The 10,994-nt window shown below is 38.7% G+C and overlaps 1 protein-coding gene and 1 non-coding gene across 2 annotated transcripts; one reads left to right on the top strand and one right to left on the bottom strand.

Annotated features, from left to right (window-relative positions):
- Window positions 1–424: 424 nt before the first annotated feature.
- Window positions 425–530, bottom strand: LOC145565987 (small nucleolar RNA R71). The gene has a single exon (XR_014095334.1). It is a non-coding gene; the product is annotated as a small nucleolar RNA R71 (small nucleolar RNA).
- A 9,554-nt stretch (window positions 531–10,084) lies between these two features.
- Window positions 10,085–10,597, top strand: LOC145565084 (uncharacterized). Its single transcript, XM_081625185.1, has one exon. The coding sequence runs from the start codon at window positions 10,085–10,087 to the stop codon at window positions 10,595–10,597; it is 513 nt and encodes a 170-aa protein (XP_081481311.1).
- The last annotated feature ends 397 nt before the right edge of the window (window positions 10,598–10,994 follow it).

Raw genomic sequence — 10,994 nt, 5'->3', positions numbered from 1 at the left:
TACTAACATTTTCCTTTGAGATTGTGTGTGAAAGAGAACATGGGAGAAGTCCCAAGGGTGACATTGAAGGAGTTGGGAACTCCGGGTGCATATAAGTATGAGAGCGGGATTACTCCATTTTCAATTCCGGAAAGTGTCTTTAAAATCAAGCCGGCAATGATAACTTTGATTGAAAGGCGACAATATAGTGGTGGAACCAATGAAAGTCCCCTCAATCATGTTAAGGAGTTCGAGAAATGTTGCAACACGATTAAGGTGAGCGGGGTCACGCAAGAATTCATAAGGCTCAAGATATTTCCTTTCTCCCTAATTGGAAGAGCTCAAGAGTGGATAGACAAGGAAGTGAAGCCTAATTACTTGAGAACTTGGGATGAAGTCACTAAAGAATTTCTTTCCCGTTTCTTCCCTCAAAAGAAAACGGCGGAGGCTAGAGCTCTGATTCAAGGTTTCAAGCAAAGGACTAGTGAAAGCCTCTATGAAGCATGGGAGAGTTATAAGGAATATCAAAGAGAGTGTCCTCACCATGGAATCCGTACTTACCAAATCATTCAAATCTTTTATGGTGGTTTGATTCCTCAAGGGAGGTCAAGTCTTGATGCCGAAGCCGGAGGGCCAATAATGAACAAGACCGAGGAAGAAGTTGTTGATATCATTGAGGATGTAGTGAGACACTACATGGATTGGAAAGAGGGTGAGAAAGAGCCGACAAATAAGAGTAACACCACGGGATGCTCGATCGATCAACTCAATGCTATCAACAATTTGTCCACGCGAATTTCGGATTTAGGGAAAGAGGTGGTATCTATCAAGGTTAAGCTCGAGAGTACAACTTCACAAGCATCGATTCTACCCTCCCAAATTAAGAGGAGAGGTACACCTCCTTATCCAAACACTTTTCCCTCTTCTTGTTGTATGATTAGTGAATGTTGGTTTTGTGATTTATGTAGAATGAATGATCATGATGCTTCTTTTTGCCCTAATGTTTCTTGTGATAGAAATGATGAATATGATGGGAATGGGAGTGAACATGTGAATTATGTTGCTAATAATATTTTTGGACCTAGATTTGATGCTCAAAGGTATGTTGGGAATAGGAATTATCACAACCACGGAAACTATGATAATTATAACCAAAATAGTGGTTATGGGAACCAAAGAACCCAAGGGTTTCGTGGTAACTATAACAACCATGGTTATAATGGTCAAAGTCATGGCCAAAGATACGGAGATCACAACCAAAGTTATGGTAACCATAATCAAAATCATAGCCAAAATCAAGGTAGGGGTAATTGGAGTAATCAAAGTAGGGGGAATTTTTAAAACAATAATCAAGGAGGTGCCCCATTTGGATTTACTCCAAAGACCCAAGGCCAAAGTGATAGTTTCTATGATCAACCATCTTTATCTAGGAGTTGGTTAGAGGATGTCATTGAGAACCAAACCAAGGTGTTGAATACTCATATAATCCTTAGTAATGAGAAGATTAATGAAATGATGACTTATAGTAAGGGGTTAGAGAACCAAATTTATCAATTAGCTAGTATGTTGAAAGAGTTTGAAAATCTCTCTTCTTTAACTTCACAAGGTTTAGATCCTAAGAATTCTATAAATGTAATTGTAACTAGGAGTGGTAGGATTCTTGAGAGTGGAGTTTCTAAGAAGAGTGATGCTAAGGAGAGTCCTAGTAATGATCCAATTGAGAATGAGGGAGATGAGAGTCCTTTGGTTGAGAAAGTTGATGAGTAACAAGTTGAAAAAGTGAAAGAGATAGTGAGAGAAGTTATCAAACCTAAGATACCATACCCCCAAAAGTTTAATAGGCACAAATTAGATGAACAATTTGGCAAATTCATAGAGATGCTTAGGCAACTTCATCTTACCCTCCCATTTACCGATGCCATTGACCAAATGCCAAATTATGCAAAATTCCTTAAGGAAGTCTTGAGTGGGAGGAGAACTTGTGATATGGCGGAAACGGTTAGTTTGACCGAAAATTGTAGTGCCATCATAATGAACAAGATGCCACCTAAGTTGAGGGATCCTGGGAATTTTTCTATCCCTTGTGCTATTAACAAGACACAAATTGATAATGCCTTGTGTGACCTAGGAGCTAGTGTTAGTCTTATGCCATACTCGGTATATCAAAAACTTGAGCTAGGAGAACTTTCACCTACCAACATTACCTTATAATTAGCTGATAGGTCCATTAAAATCCCAAAAGGTAAGGTAGAGGATGTTCCCTTAAGGGTAGGGAAGTTCGTAATCCCAGTAGATTTTGTTGTGCTTGATATGGACGAAGATTCCAATATCCCCATCATTCTTGGTAGACCCTTCCTTGCAACATCGGGAGCTATGATTGATGTCAAGAGTGCTAAAATTTCTCTCAAGGTGGGGGAAGAAGAGATTGAGTTTGATTTGAATGAGAGTATGCAATACCCTTCTTCTTCACTAGAGAATTGTATGAGAATCGAAATTTTAGATGACATTATGAATTCCATGCATGAGCACTTGCTCGCTCTAATGATCCCCTTGAGTGTGTTTTGTTGAATAAAGAAAAAATAGGTGAGCATGGCAAGGAAATGGCCTTCATTGAGAGAGTCATTGATGAAAGCTTGGAAGGAAGTGATGAGAAAATGTGCATAAAGATCTCAAGCCAAGAAGCTTTGCAAGCGGCCTCGACCAAAGAATGCAAAGGTATTCCCACGGTAGAGCTCAAACCTCTACCATCACACCTTAGGTATGAGTTCTTAGGCCCAAATTCTACTTATCCTGTGATTGTTAGTGCATCTTTGAGCAAGAGCCAAGCTCAAGAGTTATGTGATGTTTTGAGAAGGCACCAAGGTGCTTTGGGATACACCATTGATGACCTCAAGGGTATAAGCCCCGCTTTATGTACACACCACATAACCCTTGAGGAAGGCGCTCTTCCTTCTATTGAGCGACAACGGAAACTACATCCCCAAATAGGGGAGGTAGTGAAGAAAGAGATTACTAAGCTTCTAGATGCGGGAATCATATTCCCCATCTCAAGCTCTAGGTGGGTCTCTCCCGTTCACGTTGTTCCAAAGAAGGGGGGCATGACTGTCGTCAAGAATGAAAAAGGTGAGCTTATCCCGATGAGGACGGTTACAGGTTGGCGAATGTGTATAGACTATAGATGTCTAAACACATCCACCAAGAAAGTTCACTTTCTCCTTCCTTTCATTGATCTAATGCTAGAAAGACTAACAAGGCACAAGTATTATTGTTTTCTTGATGGTTACTCGGGGTTTTTCCAAATTCCTATCCACCTCGATGACCAAGAGAAGACTACTTTTACTTGCCCATATGGTATATTTACTTATAGAAGAATGCCATTCGAACTTTGTAATGCTCCCGCAACATTTCAACGATGTATGATGAGTATCTTTGGAGATATGTTGGAGGAGAGAGAAAGCTTAGAAAGAGAATTAGGGTTTGATTTTCTTAGAGAGAGAAACTCTAAATTTTAGATTTTGTAGAGAGAGAAACTTGAAGGTTGATGGTTGATGATTGATGATAGTTGCAATTGGTTTGATTTCAAGTACACTTCCTTTGATTTGATCAAGTTTGTAAGAATCTTCTTTACTTTAATTCAATCCTAGATTTTCATTTCAATTATTTTGTTGATTATTCAAGTTTATTAATTGTTTGATTGAATTGATTTGATTGGAATGATATTGATGAATTTGATGAATTATATAGCTTTGTTCTTGATTTCTTTAATGGATTGTGAGTAGTTTGCTTGCTAGGGATGTGGTGAAGCATGTATTAGTGATGGATCATTAGCTAATTGGGGGGTTTTTGATTGATTTAGCATTGTGACTAAATTGGTTGATTGATTTTGTGCATGTGTATGGATTGGAAGGAGTGATCAACCTTGTTCTTCATGTTAGATTGCATTGTGTGTCTACATTGATACGGACCATTGATTTGTAGCTCACAATTATCGATTGAGCTTGGTTTGTGACGTTCCTAGTTAGAGTCTTTCGTAGTTGGCGTTAGTTAGACCTCTAGGAGATAGTTTGTTGAGCTCTTTTGATTGCATTATCTATCTTCCCTTGCAATACTTGAATTAGTCAATCTCCAACCAGATTAGTGAGTGTTCATTGCAAGTGCATGTGGATCCTAACTCCCTAGTGTTTGATATATTGATTTACTTTGTGTTTGCCTTGTTTGTTTAGTTGAACTTAGATATCCTTCACTACCTCTTTTACGCTTCGAAATAGCTTGACTTTGGCAATAGCTAACTTCCCCCCATTCCTAGTGGTTCAACCCAAACTTGCCATATTACTAGGTGTAGGTTTGGTTACAAATTTAGTTTTGATTGGAGGAATTTTAGTTTTAACGACCTAGAATCTACCTCTCGTCAAAAATGGCGCCGTTGCTGGGGAATGGCGTAGTTGTTTTCTATTGTTGTTGAGTCTATTTCATTTCATTTCAAAAATACAAAAAGATTTTTCTCTTTAGGAAACTTCTTAATAACCTCAATCTTTGCTTTGTCCACCTCTATGCCTTTGTGAGAAATCTTATGCCCAAGGACTATGCCTTCCTCAACCATGAAGTGACACTTCTTCTAATTTAATACCAAATTCACCTTCTCACACCTAGCCAAATATTTCTCAAAATTTTCAAGGCATGCCTCAAAGGAAACTCCCCCTACGGAGAATTCATCCATAAACACTTCGTGAACACATGTTACCGTACTTACTTTACGCCAACTTTGGAGTTTTTAGCTACGGTAAAGTGTGAGGCAGTAGAAGGTGGCAACTATCGGGTCCATTTTCAGCTCTTCAATATTCACCATGATCTTTCTCTTGCCGAGTTCACTGCGGCGCTTGATCTTAATCTGGGGGCGGATGTCTTTGACCCCGAGTTCTTCTTCGATGAATATGACAAAAATTCTTGGTGGGATGATATTTCGGGGGATGGCGACTTTGTTACTCGGTATGCCGCGATAAGCAAAGTTTTCCAATCGTGTCTTCGAATTCTTCATAGGCTTTTGGGATATTCGATAATCCCAAAGCAAGAATTGGGTAAACAGAGTCAATTAGAGCTCCAGATTCTATGGTTGGCTACTAGGGAGGAAAACCGAGGTCGCTTGAACTTAGGGTTCATGTTTTTGAGATATTGCAAGGGGTTGCAATCTAAGGAGTCCGGAGAGATCCCTTATGGTAGCATGGTTACGAGGCTAGTGACCAACCTTTACCTTGGCTACTATTTGCCCTCTTGTACTCCGGTGGGTAGTTCGAGCACCCTCTACCTCGACATTGCACAATTTAACCAAGTGCAATTTATGGCTAAGAATGATGATGATGAGGTGTTTGATTGGCTTAGGGAGAACAAGCATTAATGTTATCTCCCTAACCCCTCCTTGACTTCTATCCACTGTGAGGATGTGCCTAATGTATGGCATGTGCCCCTAAGTAACCGACTCCCCCATGATGATGATGAGGAAATAGGAGAAGAAGAAAATGAAGAGGAGAAAGAAGTGGCTCCACAACAACATCAACAACATCAAGAGCAACAACAATACGTATTTGCTAACCCCGATATGGATGCTCTAAGTGTGCAAATGAAGGGGATGCAAATTCGTTTAGAAGGCATGTACGACCAAGATTTTGAAGCAATATATAATCAAATGAGAGGCATTTCGGAGATGCAACAAGGTTTGTTTCTCCAACAACAACAATTGTATGATGCAAGTGTTAACCGTGGGGAGATCTCCCCCGCGGTTAACTACCTATATTTTCCACCCCAACTTGGTCCTATTTCAAAGAGTGGGTATCCTTATTGGCAAGGACCCCCAGGGTCTAACACCGAGACTCGCTCATTCCCCGATGAGCATGGTAACTATGATTACCGTATTCCCGGTAGGAGCGATTATATGGGTGATCCTAACTACCCCTATGTCCACCCTGATCATCCGCTACCGCTTGCTTTGCCCGAGCTATACACTCCCCTTGCCCCTTGGCAAAAAGAAAACTTCAAGGGGCACTATGGTTGGCCACCCGGTTACACCGGGGGATGGGATCCTTATGGTCCCCCATCCGGGTTTTCCTATGACAAGGATGACAATGATATTGTCGGGCCGAGTGGTAGTTAGTTCCCCTATTTTGTGCATTTTTCCTCCATCCCTTATTTTATGTGTTGTTTGCCTTGTATTGATGGGATGTTGAGATGTATTCATGTTTAGCTTGGGGAAATTTTATTTTCTTAGGGGTTTGTCTCGGTGGCCAAAATTGCTGTTGGGAATTGCCTTATTTACCTTTTGCCTCGATGATTGATAATTGCATGCCTTGGTCTCTTCTTGGTGGTGTTTGATTGTTGTATGAGCTTTTCATGTCTATTCTTTCTCTCTTGATGATGTTGTTGTTGTATTGATTTCTGTGAATCTAAAGCCCTAATATCCCAAACCCCCTTGAATCCAAATCCCTTCAATCCAAATCTTGTAGTTTAGGTGATTAGTTGCTAAGTTTAGTGTATAGTTCCTTTAGTCTTCTTTGCTTTCCTTTTTTTTTTTTCTTTTTTTTTTTTGGTAGTTTAACTTGATTTTTGCTTTGTTGTTTCTTTTTATTTAGTTTTGCTTTCTTTTATTTTGTTTTGAAGTTACTAACCAATTTCTTTGTTTATAGTTCTATTTTCTATTTTTCTTCTCACTTAGCTTCGATGATGATGCTATTGATTTTTGAAGCTCAATGAAGGTGGTTGATCTTTCGCCTTATTTTTATTAGCATTGCTTGGAAGCCCGGTGAGATCCTTCTTATTTTCTTTCTTTTATTTCTTTACTTTTCTTGGATGCATAGATTAGGATTAGATTTAGGAGAAGTTGAACGGTTCGAGGATGTATGATTGTAACACCTTAGAGTGTTTGGGGAAATTAACGTTGTTGTCGAATGACCACTTGTTTGTCGATTGGGAATTATGCGTTCTACTTGCATTATTGTTCCTTTCTTTATTTTCCTACTATTCCTTTATCTTTATTTTCCTATTTTCTTTACTTTTCTTTACTTTTCTTTTCCTTTCTTCTCTTTTCTTTTATTTTTGTTTTTGGTTTGGATAACGTTTTTGAGGCTTTACTTTTCTTTTTGTTGTCTTTCTTGTGATTTGGACTATATACCAACGGACTTTTGCTTTTGAATAAACATCTTCCTAATTGGTAGTGGTATGCACGGTTTGAGAATATGCTTGGTTGATTTTAGGATGGCGTATGCTAAGGTAGCATGTCTAAGAACTAGGGGGATCATGAAACCCGATTCTACTTGTTTGCGGCATGCTTGGTAGTTGCTTCCTATGGTCGATTTGACACCAATAGTGAGTTTTTGCTACATTCATGTGAGGTTCACTATTTTTCAAGCCTTCTACACTTACTTGCATGAGCGGCTTGGATCCTTGATTATTGCGGACCTAATCTTGAATCTTGACTCATAATTCTCAAACACGAGACCGAACCATCTAGGGAGGACAAAGACATCTTTTCGGGGTGGTGATTTTTCTTTTCTAGGATAGTTTTCATTATTTCTAGTCCTTGGGTTTACATTTGCCTTCTTGCTAACCATTTGAGCTTTTTCCCTTCTTTTTAAGCCACATCTTTAGAACTTTGAGCCTTTTGTTTCATTTTTTGTTCCATTTTTGGTATTTGTGAAGCAAATGATCTTGTTTTTGGAGATTGTGGTATATGAGTTTGGATATTGGTTCTTGTTTGTAAGAAAGCTTGTGTTTTGTATATCTTGTGAATAATGGTAAGTGAATAAATGAAAAGCCGTCCATAGTTAAAAGAGGTGAGGACAATAAATAAAGCGAAAACATGAAAAAAATGAGAAAAGGCTAAGCTTTTTCAATCGCTTTGGCAAAAATTTGAAAAAAAAGTAAAAAATGGAAAATGCAAAAATATTTTGATGTGAATCTTTTTTCCCTATTTTAAGCATTGAGGACAATGCTTCCTTTAAAGCTTGCGGGAGAAGCGTTTACGCTTTTTGTATATATGATTGTGAATATAGCTTTGAATAAGCTTGGGGGTGTTACTTTGTTTTTGTTTGGTGATTACTTGGTTATGAGGAGAAGGTTTGATCACCCTTTTGCTTCACTAATTAGAAATACCACTAAATTCTAAATTTTAAGCCTACCCTCACCCTTTTGCCCTTACGTTACAACCTTTGGGAAAGTCCTTTTGACCTAGAGGTTGAGTCACATATCGGGGGAGGGAATTATGAATTAAAGCCTAAGGAGAGGGGATGCAAAGTCAAGACGTTGAGTAGCCTAAAAATGTTCTTTTCCGGCTCTTTGCAATAGTTCTCTCAATCTTCGGATCAAATGGCACTAGTGAATGACCACGTGCTCTATGCATACAATCTCAAAAGAAATGATTAATAGCACGACTACAAGTGTAGCCTAAAAGAAAAATCTTTTTGTATTTTCAATTAAAGATGAAATAGACTCAACAACTATAACAAAGCACCAATATCACTTCCCCGACAACGGTGCCATTTTTGACAAAGGGAAAAGTAGGTCGTTTTCTACCCTTTCCTAGAGCCAAACAAATTTATAAACACTAATACGAGTATATGGTAAGTCAAGGGTCAAACCCAAAGGAATGAGTAGGTGTAAGCTATAGCCTAGGTCAAGCTACTTCGAAGATTGTAGAAAGTTATGGTTAGTAACTAAGATATCGAGAAAGCTAGATAAATCGAGAAATTCAATATGCTAAACACTAGGGATATAGGTTCCACATGCAAGCTCAATGATTATGCTAATTGATGGATCACTCAATCGATTCAAACATTGCAAAGGACAAATAATAGTTGCAACTAATGGAATTCAAAAGCTATCTCCTATAAGCCAAGCTAGGGTTCACTACGAATGGCTAACAAGGAAAATCACAATCAAATTTAATCAATTAAAGAAATTCTCAAATCAAGGGTTCATGTCATTGAAATTTGCAATGCAATCTAGATTAGTCTTATAGGTTGATCACTCCTAGTCTAATTAATCACATGCACAACTATGTCAACCAATTTAATTGCAACAATTTAATCAATCAAGGATCATCAACTAGCAAAAATCATCAATCAAGCATGCTTCCCCTTCTCCCTAGCAACTAATCTACCCACTAATCATGGTGGAATTGAAAAACAAAGCAAATTCAATCACAAACATATTCATTTTAAGTTTAATCAAGAAGAAATTCAACCATTTAACAATTTCTAAAGCAAAGATTAAAATTTAAATCAAACATCCAAGAATTAAAGGAAATTGCAATAAAGGTAAATTCAAAGGAAAGAAATCTCACAAACTTTCATTGATTTGAAGAAGAAATCCAAGATCAAGTTGAAATCAAAGATCAAATTGAAGTACAATCAAGTAATCCTAAGCTTCTCTCTCTACTTTCTCTCTCTTCTCTTTCTGGAAAAATAAGTGTCAAGTACAAAATAAGTCGTCTCCCTAGAAAAGGAAAAGTCAAAAGCTATAAATAGAAAATCGAGCGAAGAGGATCGAGGCCCCTTGTGCGTGTGCACCACCCAAGTCGCGCGCGCGCACAGCAGGGCCTGCGCGCACGCACAGTGAGGCCTGCGCACGCGCACCCATGCTGTGGTGCTCGTAGGTTGCCTTCTTTGCTTGCTCGATCGATATCCGCGCTCCCGAGAATCCCTATCATCGGTGCACTCGAGGCGATGCTCACGAGAAGGGCACCCTTTTATTCTCTAAGCACTTGAACACTTTGAACCAAAACATTGCTTCCAAGGAGCTTGTGCTTGCGGAGCTAGCTTGAATTACATGTTTGGATTCCCGAACTTAGCTCCATTATCTTCCTTAAATGCGCTCGAGCTTCCTCCTTGATAATTAAACCTCGGGAAACTCAACATACCTACAAAACAAGTCAAAGAAACGAAGAAGCGAGAAAAATAACCGAGAAATGAATAAAATAGTAAGAAAACCATCAAACGCACACATTTCTCTAAACTTATACACAAACACGCAAAACAAGCATTATTATGTAAAAACACGACATAAAAGACTAAAAACAAGCATAAAACTAAAAAGAAAACCTAGCCTAAGAGTGCCATAAATGACACTCATCAATAGAACGACCTTTAAGACTCTTATTGGCTCCACTCCTTACCGCTTGGTTTATGGGAAGTCTTGTCATCTTCCGGTTGAACTTGAGCATCGTACTCATTGGGCTATTAAGAAAATCAATTTCGATTTGGCAAGCGCGGGTGAGCAACGTTGGCTTGATCTCCATGAATGGGAAGAACTTCGTTTGGATGCATATGATTCTGCAAGCATGTACAAAACTCGTACCAAAGAGGTGCATGATAAGCTTATTGAGAAGATGGAGTTCAATGTTGGTGATAAGGTGATCCTTTACAATTCAAGGATGAGATTATTTCCCGAAAAGGTAATGTCTCGTTGGAGTGGTCCTTTTGTGGTTCAAGAGGTTTTCCCCAATGGTGCTATTGAAATCTCTTCTTTGGATTTCTTAAGATCTTTCAAAGTCAATGGCCATAGGCTTAAGCGTTACTATGATGGAATTTTTGTCGGAGTCATTCATAATATGATCCTCTATGAACCACCTTGAAAGGTGGAGAACGTCAAGCTAATGACGTTAAACAAGCGTTTCTCGGGAGCCAACCCGAATTTCTAACTTTCTTTTCTATTTTCTTTAATTTTTTTTTCCTTTTTGATGCTTTTGATCTAATTGATTTTTCTTTCTTAATTGTGTTTTAGGGTGTTTTTGATTGGATGGAAGTAAGATCTCCAACAATTTTGGTACCAAATTTGAGGATGAAGTGTTCAATTTGAGTATTTGGAGGCATAAGTAAGAATTGAAGCTTGGTGGGTTCGAAATGGTGGGTTCATGAAATTGTCATGTTGAACCCACCGTAAAGGCGTTTAGAGACTGCCTAGTCTCGTGTTCATCATGGGCATGTAGCTTGTACCCACCGATTTGCGCACAAGAGGGTTTCGGAGAAGCC

The sequence above is a fragment of the Chenopodium album genome, chromosome 10 (genome assembly GCF_948465745.1).
Source record: "Chenopodium album chromosome 10, dcCheAlbu1.1, whole genome shotgun sequence".
In the NCBI taxonomy this organism is placed as follows: domain Eukaryota; kingdom Viridiplantae; phylum Streptophyta; class Magnoliopsida; order Caryophyllales; family Amaranthaceae; genus Chenopodium; species Chenopodium album.
This window is presented reverse-complemented; position numbering and strand designations above follow the sequence as displayed.